This window comes from Macrobrachium rosenbergii, chromosome 18 (genome assembly GCF_040412425.1).
Source record: "Macrobrachium rosenbergii isolate ZJJX-2024 chromosome 18, ASM4041242v1, whole genome shotgun sequence".
NCBI lineage: Eukaryota > Metazoa > Arthropoda > Malacostraca > Decapoda > Palaemonidae > Macrobrachium > Macrobrachium rosenbergii.
In genome coordinates, this window is record NC_089758.1 from 22,569,911 (window position 1) to 22,589,233 (window position 19,323).

Consider the following 19,323-nt stretch of genomic DNA (forward strand, 5'->3'; position numbering starts at 1 on the left):
ACATCTAGCCCCATACACACACACATACACACACGCGCTCACACATACATACACACACACACACACACACATATATATATATATATATATATATATACATACAGTACATGTACATACATACACACACACGCATATATATATGTGTGTATGTATACATATTCATATATACATACATGTATATATAATATATTCATATATATATATATATATATATATATATATATGCATATATGTACATTTATATATATGTATATACAATAGAATAAAAAAATGAATTACAGCAACAAATAAAAGATTTTCACATTAAACATAAATGTGTGTGTATTACCAGTAACGAAAATAGAATAAAAAAAAAAACAAGGAAAGACAATAACAGCTTAAAAAAAAAAAGTCATTAAACACACAAAATTTATAATTCCTTTCCTTACAGATTGCCAGTTTCATCACCACTTACCTGGTCATCCTGCTACAGTTTCGGGCGGGTGGGGACTCCAGTAAGGACACAGACCAGGCAGCTCCTTCGTAGGACTCTCTGGAGAATTTATGGATTGCATCCCAAGTTTCCTTACGTTAGTTTAGCCTGGCTGCTGTTATGTGCAGCAATTTCAATGTTCCATATTAGAATATATAATGTGCGTAGGCTATATATATTATATATATGTATACACAAACACACACAGATATATATATATATATATATATATATATATATATATATATATATATATACATAAACACACATAAACATATAGAAATAAATAAAATAAATATATATATATATATATATATATATATATATATATATATATATTGTATATGCATTGTGTGTGCGTATCTGCTTCCTGTTTAAACGTCTTTACGAAATTAATAATGATTTTGTGACACGAATTATTTCTCTAATAACTATGAAAGAATTTCAGTTAACTACATTCTTCAAAGCTTCGTTAGCGGAATTAAAAGATTTCTATTTAATTCACTGTCTCATTTGTGCTTACCATTGTCATGTGAATTGCGCTATTATAAACAGTATAATATAAATAGGCTTTACTTATCAGCCCACTTATATTAACTCATGGATGATTTAATTGTTTTATTACCAAGGGAAATTGCTTTATATATATATCCATAAAATTCTTTTGATCAATAAAATAATTTAACGGAGTTTGTGAGTACGACAGAGCGAATGAGACATTTCAAAAAGTGCGACAGTGGAATATAACCTACATAGTAATGCAAGTTACGGGGGCCAGTTGAAATCCTCATATTTTTCTCCATGCACAGAGTTCAAATATTCAAACCTTAACATGACATAAAACGTCAGTTCAACTTTTCTTACAGACAGTTAAAAGATCGAACCATTTAATAATGATATGAACTGTTTATTTCATTTTCTTTGTACAAAACAATTAAAAGATTCGAAATCTCTCGTGATGACGTAAAATGTCGGAGCTCCTTTCTTTGCGAAGGTGATTAAACAATTAGAAACGTTTCATTCCGTATAAACAAAGTTGGCAACAGTACTCGGTAACTAGCTAGTTTGGCAGAGCAGAGGCGACCGTTATTTACTAAAACGCATCTTCAAAAGTCTACTTCTAACTTCCAAAATACATGAATGTCTGCAGTTCGAAAAAGTTCCTAATACCATAGACATTAACCAGTTATTTATTCATAAAACTGGTAGCAAACGGTAAGCATGGATCGCCTAAAATGGACCAATAGCTTTTTGGAAAAACCAATTTTCCACAGTACTTACAGTCATTCACTGAGCCAAGTACTCTCAGACGGCTCATGCGACTAGTTGTCTTCTCAGTGTTGTAACGGTCGGTTCGCAATCCGTGTTACTCAAAGCTACTTAAACAATATATTAAACATCAGTCATTACGAAGGGCGGTATAAAAATAGAGGCGATACGAGTAATTCGAGTGCAATATGAGTGGAAAAGTGAAAGGGTTCATAAAAAAGAAGGATATTTACTTACTAGGCCTACATGTCTTGGGCAGGTCTGGTTGGTATTGGGGAAGACGTCTTGTAACCCGGTTCACATTGTGGATAAGGTTTGTAACCCTTTCTTTTTGCTGTTCATTTCATCGGCATCATTATCTTGTTTACTTATCATCGTAATTTGATTTTATATGTTTCGTAGTCTTAGTTATGTCGTGAATTTGTAATTTGTAAAGTTTGCCTTAATCTCACGGGGTAATTCTAAGATTGGCTGTCCGCGGTATAGCTGACTGTGGCAATTGGCGTTTTCTATAAATTTTACTTGCTTTACAAGAATTTAAAAATATTTTGTCAAAAATAACTAAACTGTAATTGACCTTTGAAGACTACACGACTTGAATTACCTAACGCAGGGTAGGTCTAAGCCGGCATTCGCGCCAAGCCCGCTCCCCGACCTCCATAGCTATATATAAAATTGTAACCATAAACACCTCTAGGTACGTTATGTTGGTATTTTTAGGGGTGTTTACTGGTTATATATTTTGCCGCATTATATATGGAGGGGTGGGGACTTGCCGCGGAATGCTGGCTTAGACCTATAGGCAATTCAATATATAGTCTTCAAAGGTCAATAACAGCTTAGTTACAGCCGGCATAAATATTACTTTAAATTCTTATAAAGGTAAAATAACATAGGAAAACGTCAATGCCATATCAGTATATATGTTGATATATAATTTATATATATATATATATATATATATATATATATATATATATATATATATATATATATATATATATATATATATATGGGCATATAGGTATAGGTGGGCATATATGTGTATATACAGTATATATGTTGATATATAATTTACATATATATATATATATATATATATATATATATATATATATATATATATATATATGTGTGTGTGTGTGTGTGTGTGTGTGTGTGTGTGTGTGTGTGTGTGTGTCATGTACTTATTGACAAAAGAGCGAAAGGGTCCTTTAAAGTTTAGGAAGAACGAGAGTGCATATTAGAAAAAGCCTAACAAGTCAGTGCATATAAACAAATCGAATAATTGTTGAAGAAGATTTATCATCCATGTAATATGAATTTTTTTTATGTTACGTGGATCCTCATATCCTTATTACTTTGAGCATATAGGCCTTCCCAGTTGATAAAAAAAAAAAACAAGCTATGTAAAGTACGTCTTAGAGGTAGTTGAAAGGCGTACGATATTGTAGATGGTCATTAAATTAATTTTTAATACAACTATAACTTTTATTTCCATACGTTGTAATATTAATCGATGATCCAACCTCACAGGTCAGTTTATTTTTTTTTTATTATGACCCGAGAATGACTCCATATCCATGTGGTTGAGCCAGTGATAATTGATCATGATCCGAGAATGATCCCATTATCCATATGCGTGATCCAGTGATAATGGATCTTGATCCGAGAATGATCCCATTATCCATATGCGTGAACCACTGATAATGGATCATGAAGTGATAATGGATCATGATCAGAGAATAATCCCATTATCTATGTGCGTGATCCAGTGATAATGGATCATGATCCGAGAATGATCCCTTATCCATGTGCATGATTTAGTGATATGATTATAAAATTAGCTAATTTGAATCTTTTCAAACGCCATTGACATATGAACTACAGTGAATAGAAATGGAGGTCATGACGCTAGCTAGCAAGCTCATCCTACATTGTAGCTCTCATAAAAATGTAATAGACCTTAAGAGTAGCATAGAAACTCACAACAGACCTTAGGGGCGTGGTGGGAGTGGGAAAGAGGTGTTATTGGTGCCCCACTGGCTCAAAGAATTCGTGTGTCCCTAGACGTACTTAAGATGCTCCCACTTCAAATTAACTTCTAGACCTTAGGCTATCTTTCACTTGAGCCCGAGCTAATTGATTGATTGATTGAAAGTTATCTGGCGTTGCACTGTAAGGACAGCTGACTTCGTGACAGAACTAATAATACGATGCACTGTGATATGAACAGGGATATCTTTATTATGATGTTTTGTGTTTAATGATGAAAAAGATAATAAGGTTTGGAGAGGAAGATAAAATTTTGAAAACGATTATCTTCTCGTCATGATTAAAGAAATCGATATATTTGAACTGTTTTCTTTTGACAGTATTTCTCTGTTATGTGTACAAGATAAATCAGTTTTAAAAGACAGAGATGTAAAATTTAACTTCCCATATGCTTTCTCATAAAACTGCTTGGTTGCAGTTGTGTCTGCGTCTAATATTATGAATTTCACTGCACGTTCTTTATCATGGTTTATATAAAAGTTTTTAAACCTAAAGGAAAATGACGGGCGCTCACTTACAATAAGTCTGTGAATAAGAAAATATATGCAGATATTTAAAAGCTGTAACTTGAAAAGGACGAAGTGATGTGTTTACTAAAGTTACCCCTAGAAAATAAGTTTTCTGTGTTGAGATGTAAACAAAAGAAAACCGACTAACTAAAGCTATTTTTTTTTGTTTCCAGTTTTCGACTTTGACACTAAATCACACCCAACATATATATATACTTTATATAAATGCCTTCCGTTATCTTATTACATGGTTTGGTTATGTAATACATAACAACAATATTATTTCGGAATTATGTGGTCGATCAGTATGAGTGGTCAGGTGACGGCCATGATCTCCACATTACGCGGTTATTGTAAAGTGAAGTTATTTCAATCGAATTTTCGTAAAGCATTTGACAAATTTAGTATTTCTTTAAACTCGTACGAATATTATTCCTTAAAAAAAAGAAAATATGCAGTCGCCCGAGGGACTCGATCTGTCGATGTGTGATTGCTCGATCGGCAACTGGCTGAAGGAACGTATGCTATGAAATTTACTTTAACATAAATACTTATAAACCTATTGTAACTTTTGACAGTATCTGAAAGCCAGAGGCATCGATGCGGCCGTTTAAAAATGTGTCAGGTTGTTGCCGAAGCAACGGTGCCTTGACGTATATGTGTTGTCCGTCCTTATCTAGGGGAGTGCTAACCTTCTCTCCTTTCGTACAACACGAAAGCAGAAGACTTCTTGAACAATGTAATTTGTCTTTTCATAGCCTAGGCCTAGGGATTAAGCCTTTTGCTTCAGCGATCTAGTTTGACCTCACACACGCCTAGGGATTAAGCCTTTTGCTTCAACGATCTTTAATAGTTTGACTTCTCATAGGCCTAGGGACTAAGCCTTTTGCTTCAGTGATCTAGTTTGGCTTCTCACAGGCCTAAGGATTAAGCCATTGAAAATAGTTTGACCTCTCATAGGCTTAGGGACTAAGCCTTTTACTATGGATTTCTTTTGGGTAATCACTTTGTCTCTGCATATAATGGTGTTAAATCGGAATTATTTCCGATATAAGCACAGTGATACCGTTTCGTTCAAGATTTTATATAGCAAAAATCCCCTTTAGTTTTATGTGTACAGTTGCCAGTTAGGGATTTAATCGACTATTTTTCTAGGCTTGGGGGATTGCTGTGGATTTTTTTGGGTAATCACTTTATCTCTGTCTGTTAGGGTATTAAATCTGAATTGTTTTCGATATAATACTCAATATTGTTTAGTTCAAGATTTTATATTGCCAAAATACCTCATAGTTTATGTGAACAGATGCCATTAGGGATTTAATCGAATGTTTTTGTGCTCAGCCCAGGCGACTTTATTTGGCAGGGCGATGTAATTTAAGTCTTTTATTAGAGACTGTACTTCTCAGACTTCATGCTATTTGATAGTAGTTTGTAGTGAATCACTGTAAAAAAAAAAATAAAAAGAAAACTGTTAAAATAAGAGTCTGTAAACGCTATGGGATAGTATGTGACACAATTCCCGTTGAGGTATTGATCGATATATAGCTTTATATATTTTTGGATATCTTATCACGGACGCTTTAGTAGTTCACGAAATACTTAGAGTTTAGAGATTTCCACTTTTTCAAAGTGAATAAGTGGTTGTGTGATAAGTTTTGAATTGAAATACAACTCTAGGGAACCATTTCTTTTAGACAATTCGGTTCGGGTTGTGATGTAATAACCGTAACAGCCCAACTGAGTCTATGCAATCACTTAACTATATACTGCAGTTTGGGACGACGTGAGAGTGGTTGATGTGCTCTCTCTCTCTCTCTCTCCTAACTTCAGTTTGAAACCTTAAGCGACGAACAGTAAAATGTGCTAAATTAATGTGTAAACCAATATTAGAATTTCCAAAATTGAGCAGTTCCGAGTGATTCTCTCTCTCTCTCTCTCTCTCTCTCTCTCTCTCTCTCTCTCTCTCTCTCTCTCTCTCTCTCTCTCTCTCTCAAAATGACTCATAGTCTGAAATGGGCGGTGAGGTTACAACAGGAACACGCTAATCTAAGTGATGAACCTGTCACTTTTGGCAAGTGTAACATAAGTTATATGCATGGCGTGACCGAACTTTACTGTTAAACATTTAAGGCCTCAAACTGGAGAGAGAGAGAGAGAGAGAGAGAGAGAGAGAGAGAGAGAGAGAGAGAGAGAGAGAGAAATATTTGAACTGTTCAATTTTGGCAGTTCTCATTTAACTTTAGAGAGGGTGAGAGAGAGAGGGATAGAAATTGTGCCAATGATAAGTGCGATGAATTAATTGAGTTACCTACATAATGTACGTATTTGGAATTAAAGAAAATGGCAAGGCCCAGTTTTCTATGTTCTTGCGAGATGACTCTCTCTCTCTCTCTCTCTCTCTCTCTCTCTCTCTCTCTCTCTCTCTCTCTCTCTCTCTCTCTCTCTTCTCAAATACTCAGAATATGTTATGAAATCTCCCGATATGTATGAGTATAAAATAGTGTAAGCATACTCGTGTTTCATCGATGACGATTAGTTAACAATATAGGCCTAAGAGCGAAAGTTAGGTCACTTTTGGGTTCGCAGCCTTAAATTCAGTTAACATATTTTGAAGTTTAGATTCATAATTTTTATTTAACTCATTTTCGATATTGAAGGCGCCCCTGAATCGTGGTTTCTATAGCATTCACTTCCTGAATCGTACTGACTTTTGAATTCACACCTGAATAGTGGTTGCAGTTGAATTCATACCTGACTAGTGGTTTCGGTTGAAATCACATCTAAATGTGATTTCAACTGAATTAACATCTGAATAGTGGATTCAGCTGAATTTTCATCTGAATGTGGTTTCAGCTGAGGTCACATCTAAATGTTTTTTCAGCTAGTCACATCCGATTGTGGTTTAGGTGAAGTCACATCTGAATAGTTGATTCAACTGAATTCACATATGAGTGGATTCAGTTGAATTCGCATCTGAATAGTGGATTCAACTGAAGTCGCATCTGAATAGTGGTTTCAGTTGAATTCACATCTGAATAGTGGATTCAGCTGAATTTTCATCTGAATAGTGGTTTCAGCTGAGGTCACATCTGAATGTGGTTTCAGCTAAGGTCACATCTGAATGTGGTTTCAGCTGAAGTCACATCTGAATGTGGTTTCAGCTGAAGTCACATCTGAATGTGGTTTCAGCTGAAGTCACTGCCTGTTGCAGCTGCTGTTGTTTCTGGAAACTGCTTTTTTTGCAGCGGCTGCTGTTTCTGGAAATTGCTTTTTTGCGGCTGCTGTTGTTTCTGGAAACTTTGTCGCAGCTGCTGCTGTTTTGCAGCTGCTGTTGTTTCTGAAAATTCCCTTTTTGCGACTGCTGTTGTTTCTGGAAACTGCTTTTCTGCAGCTGCTGTTGTTTCTGGAAACTGCCTTTTTTGCGGCTGCTGCTGTTTCTGGAAACTACTTTTTGCAGCTTCTGTTGTTTCTGGAAACTGTTTGTCGCGGCTGCTGTTGTTTCCGGAAACTGCTTTTTTGAGGCTTCTGTAGTCTCTGGAAACTGCTTTTTTTGGCAGCTGCTGTTGTTTCTCCTTGTGTTGGTTATAACACCTCATAAGTAACGGTTGTTTTTATTCCAGTATGATGCAGAATTATATAAGTTAGATAGGTTGTTTGGCTGGTATAGATTTAATCCAGTCTGGACGAGACGAAGAAAGTATCGTTTTAGATTAAGCTGGCCATATGCCAGGGCTGGCTGTAACTCCAGGAGAAGAATGAAAGGTTCCTAACTTTACAAAGCAAATTCCAGCTGTTTAGGAACTCAATTTTAACTGCTTAGGAAGCAAAGTTTAACTTTATTGAAAAGTAAAATTTTAACTGTTTAGGAAGTAAATTTGAACTGTTTAGAAAGCATATGCTAAGTTTCGGAATCATCTCAAAGATTTAAAAAGTATCTACAATGATTAGGACTTGGTGGGTTTAAGAACCTTTTTCTCTAAAAAAAAAAAAATTCCAAAAATACCCCTTTTCTCTCAAAAAATCTTTTCTCTCAAAAACTTTTTCTCTAAAAACCCCTTTTCTCTCTGTTTAAACCTTTTTCTCTTGAAAAATCTCGTTCTCTCCCATAAAAAACTTTTTATCTAAAAAAAGTTCTAATTTTCCTCTTAAAAACCGTTTTCTCTCTAATAAAAACCTTTTTCTTTAATAAAAACCTATTTCTCTCTGATAAAAGCCGATTTATTTAATAAAAACCTATTCCTCTCTAATAAAAATCTTTTTCTTTAATAACAATCTTTTTCTTGATAAAACTATTTCTCTCAAAAACCTTTTTCTTTAATAAAAACCTATTTCTCTCTAATAAAAACCATTTACTTAAAAAAAACTCAAAAGTCGTTTTCCGAATTTAACTTAATATCCGAGAATTTAATACAGGTTAGACTGTTAGTGGGTTAGATTCTGGAGGTCCATACTAGACCTCACTTTCCCTCTTGCACCTTATCACACTAAGGAGCTTATAACTCATATAAATTACAGATGAAACACGGTATGAAGACTCCGTAGACTTTTGCTTCAATTCAGATTGGATTAGCCGATCTCTCTCTCTCTCTCTCTCTCTCTCTCTCTCTGGATGCAACCTTCTCAACACTTTCTTAAAGTGTGATCAAAACTTATATTGAAAATAAAGCCATGCAGGAAGTGGTAGATAAAAAATTAGAACAATTTTTTTTCGTTAATTGTGTCGTGCTGAGACAATAGGGCGGAAAGAGTGGTATGTCGAAATTGCTTATAATTTGGAACTTTTATGGTATGAGGACGCTGAAATATTAAAAAAAAGAGACCTTTAATATTTCTCAATAGATAGAGGTGGATGGTTTGACATATAATTCTATGTATACTCCTGTTGTTGTTTTAAACTGAACCCTGCCACATATAATAGGTCTTGCTGGCATGCTTGGGTTCGAATATTGTAGCTACGGAAGGAAAGAGCAGTTGTATTTATTTTTATTTATTTTTCATTGGGATTCGAGGCTTGCAATGACATATGTTCAAGAAATGTGATGAGGTCGGGAAGTTGATAGGTCACTTGCTATTGATAATATATATGTATACTGTATATATATATATATATATATATATATATATATATATATATATATATATATATATATATATACGGACACTGACATTTTTCATATTTACAGATATTAACTCCCCCTGGGTGTAAGTTATTCCATAGGTATAGTGAACTGGATATTAAACGATATTGGTGGCGTAAATTTTATATACATATATATATATATATATATATATATATATATATATATATATATATATATATATATATATATATATATATATATATATATATATAAAATAAAAGTCAGCACTTTATAGTAAATCTTAAGCCCGCAAGCATACGGTATAACAAAAGCAAAGCCGATGTCTAACAAATGTCCCGCAGAAGCATGTGGTTACACCCGGGTAGTGGCCCCGGAACCTTCCTTTGGCGCCATCTGTCGAGCGTATCACTAACCTCTCCCATGACCTTTGATTTTGGGGTGACTTGCCACTTTGCTGCGTCAGGCCCGAGGTGCATATTTTTTTGTGGGATTACGCAAATTTTTTTTTCAGTTTTTTTCTTAGGGAAATGAAGGAAATGGGATTTTGATATGGACGTTTGATTTTTTAAAATTCATTTCGTTTTTTTTTTTTTTTTTAGGGAAGCGAAGGGAATGGGATTTTGATATAAGCGTGTGATGTCTTTTTTTTTATAATAATTTTTTTTTTAGTTTCTTTATAGTCATAAGCGTTTTTGAAACATGTTTTATGTTCATTCTGTGTATAGAAATGTTTATGAGATTGTTATATATCTCTTACAAAGTTGGAGAGAGAGAGAGAGAGAGAGAGAGAGAGAGAGAGAGAGAGAGAGAGAGAGAGAGAGAGAATTGTTTTTCCACTTTTTATTCCTTCGATGAGGTGGTTTCTGTTAGAGTACAAAGGGTACGAAATTCAGGACCCCCCGCCCGCCCAAAAAAATTCTATAATATGGTTTAAAAACCTGTTACCCCAATGACAAGGTCACAACACATCTTGGATGTGAATTTTATTCTGAAGACTCCCAAAATTTAATGCTATTTTAATATCTAGATACATTCATGTTATACGTAAAATACAACACGATCTTGGATTGTAGGAACAATCCTCCTATGTTGTATGTAAACTGCAACACGATCTTTGATTGTAGGAATTGTCCTCCTATGTTGTACGTAAACTGCAACATAATCTTTGATTGTAGGAACAATCCTGTTGTATAAGTAAACTGAAACACGATCTTTGATTATAGGAACAATCCTATGTTATACATAAACTGCAATGCGATCGTTAATTGTAGGAACAATCCCACGTTATACGTAGACTGCAACACCATCTTTGATTGCAGGGACTAATTTAAACGTGGAAGAGTTGCTACGTAAACTTTACTCTGATAGAAATATTTAGTGTTTGCTTAACGTTAATATATGAGACGATTGTTAAGTAAAACAGCGAACTGTAATGGAAAGGTTTTTATCGAGGGGCGCAAATTTACTTAATAATGTATTTAATGACTTGTATTTAATAACCTTATTATAGACGTTGACTCTTTGCTAATTAAAAAATAGTTAATATCGAGAGTCCTAGACAGAACGTGCTTTTTAATGTGTTTGTTGATTATTCTTGTTGAATAATCGATTATTATTATTATTATTATTATTATTATTATTATTATTATTATTATTATTATTATTATTATTATTTTCGTTTTAGTTGTTACTAAGGTCAAAGGACTGTAATATAAATTCTTTTAATGGACAGGAACATAAAATTTTTCCACATACCCTAGGATCCAATATGGGTACACACCCATTGGTTCATTTCAGTATGTTAAAAGGCCCTTGTCAGCATACATCACGAATGTATAGAAGGTGAACATTCATGCTGTGAGATATTAGGAACTTATATATATATATATATATATATATATATATATATATATATATATATATATATATATATATATATATATATATATATATATATATATATATATGTGTGTGTGTGTGTGTGTGTGTGTGTAATCACACGAACACAAGCATTCTAGCTTTTTATTATTATTATTATTATTATTATTATTATTATTATTATTATTATTATTATTATTATTATTATTATTATTATTATTATTATTCGGGTAAAATTGAAGTAACTGGCGTTCACGAGAGCAATGTTGCGTGAGCATAGACATGGGAGCTGAGCATTAAACAGTATTGGTTACCTGCCGCAAATACTGATGAACATTAACCAGTACCGGTTACCAAAAGCAAAGGTTTGGAAGCATTAACTAGTACTGGTTACCTGAGGCAAAGTCGTGTGAGCATAAATCAGTATTGTTTATTTGCTTTAAACTTTTGGGAACATTAACCAGTACTTGTTACCTAAAGCAAAAGTTTGGGACCATTAACGAGTACTGGTTACTTGCCGCAAAGTTTGATGAGTGTTAACCATACTGGTTACCTAAAGCAAATATCCGCAAGCATTAACCAGTACATGTACCTCAAGCAAAGATTTGGGAGCATTAACCAGTACTGGCTACAAGATTGGCAGTAATATACGAAATGAAGTGGGGAAAATATGAGCCCGTGAGACATCGGTCTTAATGCATTAATTTCTTCTCTCTTCCTTCATCCCAGATTGAATCCCTGCCTCCTCCTCCTCCTCCTCCTCCTCTCCTCCTCCTCCCCCTCCTCCTCCTCCTCCTCCTCCTCCTCCTCCCCCTCCTCCTCCCACAACATCCTCTCAATCTCAACAGGAAGCTCTAATGGCTAACCCTTGTGACCCGTCTCATCTCCTTCCTCGGTAATTTCTCTCTTCCTCTCTCCCTCCTTCTCTCTCACTCCCTCTCCCTCCCTCCCTCCCCTTTTCTTTTCCTCTGTCCTCCTCCGCCGAGCAGGTGCAGAGCATTTTCTGCCACCTGTTCCACTTCCAGGTAATTGTGGCCCCTATCAAATCTAACCCGCTTATGAAATCGGATTGGAGGATGACGTGAGAACGTCAGAGGTGATGATGATGATGATTATGATGCTCTGTTGGGCGCCGTCAGCTGCGGCTGCCACCTCCTTCTGTTGCCTTCAGGTGCGTCTGATTTCTCGCGTTCCCCTACGTCTTATTTCCGGAGAGGCAATATATATATATATATATATTTATATATATATATATATATATATATATATATATATATATATATATATATATATATATATATATATATATATATATATATATATAATAAAGTCAATGCCACGAAGGAAAGTGAAACAACGGAGTGGTGCTAGGCCTTTCGACGTACTGTCCTGCTAAGTAAGGACAGTAGTAAGTCGTAAGGCCTAGCACCGCTCCGTTGTTTCACTTTCCTTCGTGGCATTGCTTTTATTTATATATTCATCACGTTCCATATTTTCGTGATTCATTTATATATATATATATACATACATACACACACTATCTATCTATATATCTATATACATATATATATATATATATATATATATATATATATATATATATATATATATTATGTTTTTGTAAACATTTATTTACATAGGTTTCCTTTCAAGATAAGCACCAGTTTTTTTTAAGGAAAATAAGAAAACATTGATTGTAAAAACAGTTTTGGAATTTTGCACTTCATATCCTTCATGTCAAGGCTACTACGACACAGCCAGCCTTTATTCCAAGCTTTTGAAACCTGAAATTTGTCGAGCACCAGGAAGCAATACCTCGCTGTAATAAAGTTTATCACAGCGTTGGAAACAAAATAAAACCATGATTTGTTATAGCGTATGTTTAATGGTAAAAGAAATAATAATTAATGTTCGAAGCAACCTTAAATTAACGGCATTAGTGTTATTATTGTAATTTTATTATTATTATTATTATACTATACATTTCGGCAACGATTGCTACCTTTTCAAGACCAGAGAAAATCTAAAGCAAAGACGTTTACCAACCGAAGTCAATATCACAAGACACTGAATATATACAAGACATTTTCCCACCGATGCATCTAAGCCTTCCTTTAATATGTTGGTTGGACCAATTAAATGTAACCTGACTGTTGATTAAGTGGAATGAGTAGCTGGCGTCACAAGGCCTGTGGTCATCGTTGGTAGATTCATTTTCAACACATGTTTTTTTCAACTGATTTATTCTTCATTCATGTGGAATGGCGTAAAATCTGTTTCTGTTTCAATTCATATTTATCTTATCAGTTGTTGAATTGGTACAAAGAGGTTTTGATTCATTTGGGAAATTTAGTGAACACTCAGTAAGAATTAGTACCAGAAAATCGTCTTTGCTTCTTTACAAACAAGGTTTTAGACTCTCCATTGCTTTTACCGGAGTCTTGGACGATATTCCCACTGCTATGTAAAATCATATCACATTACTAGAATAGTTCACTCATATCTTTCCACCATACCACTAGGCAGAGTACAATTTAGTTCCTGGGAGTTAGTGTACGTGTTACGCATATTATACATGTATTACTTGCGTTGTATTGCTTATTGGGCTATATTAATGCAGAACCTCAGTACGTTTCGTCTATAATTTAAACCAGTTTAATACGGACTAAGGTAAAAGGAGATCACGCTCTTGTACGAAAAAGAAGGGCCGACACAAAGGTATCAGTTTTTCTCTTTATTTCTCTATCGTGGGCGACGGATGTGAGGAGAGCAGAAGGGCTGAAGAAGAAGAAGAAGAAGAAGAAGAATCCCTGGAGGAGAAGGAGGAGGAGGAGGAGGAGGGCTCCGTTGGCTCTTCTCTCACGGACAGGGATATGTCGGAAATATTTTTGGATAACAGGGGCATCTCGCCATCCACGGGGTGGTAGGCGTCGGAGCCTGTCGGCACGTGGGTATTGTTATCGCAAGGAAAACATCCCTCGGGTAGGCCTACTGTATTGTGAGTCGTGGCTGGCACCGGAGAAGAACATACTGTCGAGTTCATCGTCGTATCTGCTGGGGATGGAGATGTGGTTGTCTTTGGCACTGAAGGGGCGTCTGATTCGGGTTTGTTGTTGTTGTTTATTGGTGTGAATCGAAGGTCGCTTTGCTGAGTAGGACGTGGAAGGAGCGATGGATGTATGGGAGCGGTTGTGTTGACGTAGTTGGATCGCATGAAGTTGTAGTTGTTGTTGTTGTTGTTCATTGAAGGGGAGTTGTTGATTAAATGCAACGCCAGTGCCTGGATGTCAGATGCTGTTGCCACCTTGCCTCTCACAATACCTGGAATATGATTGTAAATTTAGTTTCAAATTTATTTTGCAGTCAAAATGATGTAAAGGAAATGGATATTTAAGAAAGTAACATGTTTAGAAGGTACTGCTCTCCGAAAATTAAGAAAAAGCTATTATAGTTTATATCTGAAATTACTAACTCTTGCCAGGTATTGAAGACACGGTAGTCAAATCTAGTTACCTAAAGGGAGTCAAAATCTTACCAGGAGTTCCTCGAAAAAATATTACTGCCATAATCTGTAGGCATTGCTTAAGGTTCTTTGCGGCGTCCCTTGGACCCCTAGCTGCAACCCCTTTTATTCCTTGTACTGTACCTTTTTCTTCCATCTTCCTTTCCACCCTCTCCTAACAATTGTTTGATGGTGCAACTGCGAGGTTATCCTGCTGTTACACATTTCACACTTTTTTAATCTCGGCTTCCCTTTCGGCGATGAAGACCTCATTGATAGGTCCCAGCACTTGGCCTTTGCCCTAAATTTTTTTATTCCATTCCATTTCAGTAAGATCAAAGAATAAATATATTTAAGGAACATCGAATTTACCAGTTTTATCGAAACTGAACTGACGCAACTAGGATATAAAACCTGCGCTGATTTGAATTCAGGAATTTACCCACTGACTATAAATGTTACCTGCTAGATCTTCTGGTACGCCCTTGGTAGAGAACTTGTCCAGAAGAGCTGCCTGAAGTTCGCAAATGTATTGGTAGGCTGCCTCCACAACACCCACCTGGAAGGGGTAATAATAATAATAATAATAATAATAATAATAATAATAATAATAATAATAATAATAATAATAAGGGGGAGACCTTCTCTGAGGGCAGTAGCGTTGAATATAATAGAACTTTCTATTGGTATTTAATTTGTATTATAGAGTCGTCACTGTGTCTTATGAGGCTGTAAGGTTTATGACACGTATAAAATAGGTTATGCAAATTGAATGACGTAAAATGTTGTATTTAATAATAATAATAATAATAATAATAATAATAATAATAATATAATAATAATAATAGAAGACTATACAAATTAAAAGACTTTAAAATTAAATAGAAATAATAATAATAATAATAATAATAATAATAATAATAATAATAATAATAATAATAATAACGAGATGTTAATGAAATACATTCCAAATGAAGCCAGCCTCCTTCGTTAGACTAATTAATGAAAAAATTAACACTCTCTCTCTCTCTCTCTCTCTCTCTCTCTCTCTCTCAAAACATGGCACCCAGTCCATCGATCACTTATGCGGACAACGCCACCCCACACAGACAGACATTTGGGGGATTGATGACGTCCAAAATGGGCTCTGGTTTTAGGCCGAATTTTTTTTGTTTGTTTATTTTTTAAACAAGGTTACGGTTCAACTGGCTCACATCCTGAGCCAAATATGGCGTAGGAGGTTTGTTTCCTAAAACACCTGAAGGTGGTGTATATATTTTTTTCGTTTCCCGTTGAGTATACCTGCTCAGTTCATTAACAGGTAACGGCGCCGGAACCAGTAATGGTGTTTGTTAAGGAAAACATTTATATGACTGCCCGCGGTGGCATTTTAGGTCTTCATACATTCAAGGATGAATGTTACACATCTTCATCTAGTAGTACGTGTTTGTCTTGGGAGAAATATCTATCTTTTTCTTTGAATCTATACCAACGGCGTTTCATATCAGTGTTGCGTTTTGATGAACTGCAATTAAAATGAACCAATGGAAGTTCTGGGATAGACTAATTGAATCTCTGAGGCTTCTGTAAACTATAACTCCATGCAACTTCTCTTACGACAGTAGGAGTCAAGTTATATACTCCATTGTATTAAATCTGGATTCCCACCTTGCTTGAATCTTATTGGAAAGACTCTTCACGTAATCCTTGAATCTTTTTGATAAGACTCATCACGAAATTCTTGAATCTTATTGGAAAGACTCTTCGCGTAATCCTTGAATCTTTTTGATAAGACTCATCACGAAATTCTTGAATCTTATTGGAAAGACTCTTCACATAATCCTTGAATCTTGCCGGAAAGACTCTTCACGTAATCCTTGAATCGTTTTTATAAGACTCATCACGAAATTCTTGAATCTTATTGGAAAGACTTTTCACGTAATCCTTGAATCTTTTTGATAAGACTCATCACGAAATTCTTGAATCTTATTGGAAAGACTCTTCGCGTAATCCTTGAATCTTTTTGATAAGACTCATCACGAAATTCTTGAATCTTATTTGAAAGACTCTTCACGTAATCCTTGAATCTTGCTAGAAAGTCTCTTTGCATAATCCTTGAATCTTTTTTTATAAGACTCATCAGAAAGTCTTGAATCTTTTGCATAATCCTTGAACCTTTTTGATAAATCTTCACGAAATTCTTGAATCTTGCTGGAAAGACTCTTCGCGTAATCCTTGAATCTTTTTGATAAGACTCATCACGAAATTCTTGAATCTTATTGGAAAGACTCTTCACGTAATCCTTGAATCTTGCCGGAAAGACTCTTCACGTAATCCTAGAATCTTGCTAGAAAGACTCTTTGTGTAATCCTTGAATCTTGCTGGAAAGACTCTTTGCATAATCCTTGAATCTTTTAGATAAGACTCCTCACGTAATTCTTGAATCTTATTGGGAAGAACCTTCATGTAATCCTTGAATATTATTGGAAAGACTCTGCGTAATTCTTGAATCTTATTAGAAAGACTCTTCACGTAATCCTTGAATCTGAAAGACTCTTCACGTAATACTTAAATCTTATTAGAAAGACTCTTCACGTAATCCTAGAATCTTATTGGAAAGACTTCACGTAATCCTTGAATCTTAGTGAAAAGTCTCTTCGCGTAATCCGTGAGTCTTTTGATAAGACTCCTCACGTAATTCTTGAATCTTATTGGAAAGAATCTTCACGCGATACTTGAATCTTATGGGAAGACTTCACGTAATTCGTGAATCTTACTGGAAAGGCTCGTTGTGTAATCCTTGAATCTTTTGGATAAGACACCTCATGTAATTCTTGAATCTTACTGGAAAGACTTCACGTAATCTCATGTTTTGATCCGCGTAGGAATGGCTTTAAGCAACACATATGCACTCAATCGCGCGCGGGTGCAGGATAGACATCAACTTGAACGAATGCGCGGCATAAAGTACTGAGAACCATGAACGAAAATTCAAAACTATGCTGAACGATAAAAAAAAATACCTTTGTGTAATGTATAATACAGAAATGTACAGTTAAAATTCGTATTTTAATATTCATTACGAAACTTCTGTATTACCGTACAAGTTGTAAGGAAGTCCGCTTCAAAAACAAAAGAAGCTGAATTCAGTCTTCACGGAAGGTAATTTCAAATGAAGTTTGTAAATACAAAACTTAATTAAGCTATTCAGTTTCATTTCTCATTTTGTAGGAAACGTAAGTGAAAAACAATCAAATTATCCATAATTATTCTGCTCTTCTAGTCCCGGAATTGGTAAAAAATTTGGTGATTTATCACCAAAGTTTAAGGTATCAGCTTCGAAAGGTAAAGCTTACAGAGTTGTGGTACTTGCAATAGCTGGGCGTTGGAACTTTGATAAAAATTCAGAAACTTGACACCTGAAAACTTCTAGCTCCATTTTATACAAATGGTACACGTAAACACAGTCACACCAACTGACACAAAAAAAAACTCTCGTTCACACCCGCACACACGCACACGCCCAGAGACACACTGCCAAGAGAGAGAGAGAGAGAGAGAGAGAGAGAGAGAGAGAGAGAGAGAGAGAGAGAGAAGGTGGAAGGGCCAGGTGGTTAGAGAAAGAGAGATTTATCACAGTGGTTTGTGTGGTACTCGGACTTAAACTCGACTTGCCAAACTTTCTTGAGAGACATCTTAATTTACTTTGGGGTCTTGTACCAACAAACCATCTTCTCTTCTCATACCAGTAAGGCAACTTGGTTTTTAACAGTACGTCACACCAATGAGGCAATTTACCCTCTCAAAACCTCGCATCGCTAAGGTACCTTAGCTTCGCCAGACCTCAGATCAGCAAGGAAAGTTATTTTCTTGAAAACCTCATATCAGGAAGTCGTTATATCTTCCTGAGGATCTTTCCTAGACAGTGACCCCCAACAAAGTTCGGGGGTCGTTATCTAGGACTAATATTTCTTCGGCGGTTATTGTCTTTATGATAGTTGCAGTCATTTGTTTATGTTTTTACGGTAAACCCCAATGGGCTTGTACTAAACACGCCGCAAAGGTGGATACATACCGGTTTAAAATCCTTGGGGGGTCACTATCTAGGAAAGATCCCTTCTTGAAGGTCAGGTGCAAGTCAAGTGATTAAACCTCCGTAAGATCTTTTCTGTTTTCTCAGGACATTGTATCAGTAAGCCAGTCTTTTACCAATAAGTTATCAAACCTTCTGAAGTTATTTTACCCAAAAATCGTCTCTAGTTCTCGACACGTTGTATAAGTAACCCATTTTACACTCTTTTTGAAGTCATTTTATCCCTTTAATTGTCAGTCATCTAAGGGTGCATCCACACTGCAGTAAAACATGTCTTAAACACAAGTCGGCAGTTTATCGCATGCATAAAGCAAACACGTTGAAAACAAATCAGCGATCGTAAGTGGCAAAGGATGATCGTATGAGGCACTGGTCAAGACTACCAATAAGTCGCAGACTTGTATTCGTGAGCGATATGCCTCCGACGTGCATTTGTGACATGT

The 19,323-nt window shown here is 35.4% G+C and overlaps 2 protein-coding genes and 1 non-coding gene across 3 annotated transcripts in view; 1 reads left to right on the forward strand and 2 right to left on the reverse strand.

Moving 5' to 3' along the window:
• Positions 1 to 1,796: 1,796 nt before the first annotated feature.
• The window catches only part of LOC136848198 (uncharacterized), a 194,725-nt gene continuing 177,198 nt past the window's right edge, over positions 1,797 to 19,323 (forward strand). Inside the window, exon 1 of the mRNA XM_067120512.1 lies at positions 1,797 to 2,054. The gene's annotated coding sequence lies outside the window, so the exon portion shown is untranslated. The remainder of the gene's footprint in view (positions 2,055 to 19,323) is intronic.
• Positions 4,916 to 5,019, reverse strand: LOC136848285 (U6atac minor spliceosomal RNA). Its single transcript, XR_010856005.1, has one exon. It is a non-coding gene; the product is annotated as a U6atac minor spliceosomal RNA (small nuclear RNA).
• Positions 13,151 to 19,323, reverse strand: part of LOC136848197 (uncharacterized) — a 41,774-nt gene continuing 35,601 nt past the window's right edge. Inside the window, exons 4-5 of the mRNA XM_067120510.1 lie at positions 15,250 to 15,346; positions 13,151 to 14,606 (exon numbers count right to left, since the gene is read on the reverse strand). Coding sequence (XP_066976611.1) covers positions 14,020 to 14,606; positions 15,250 to 15,346 — 684 coding nt within the window. The 3' untranslated portion in view covers positions 13,151 to 14,019. The remainder of the gene's footprint in view (positions 14,607 to 15,249; positions 15,347 to 19,323) is intronic.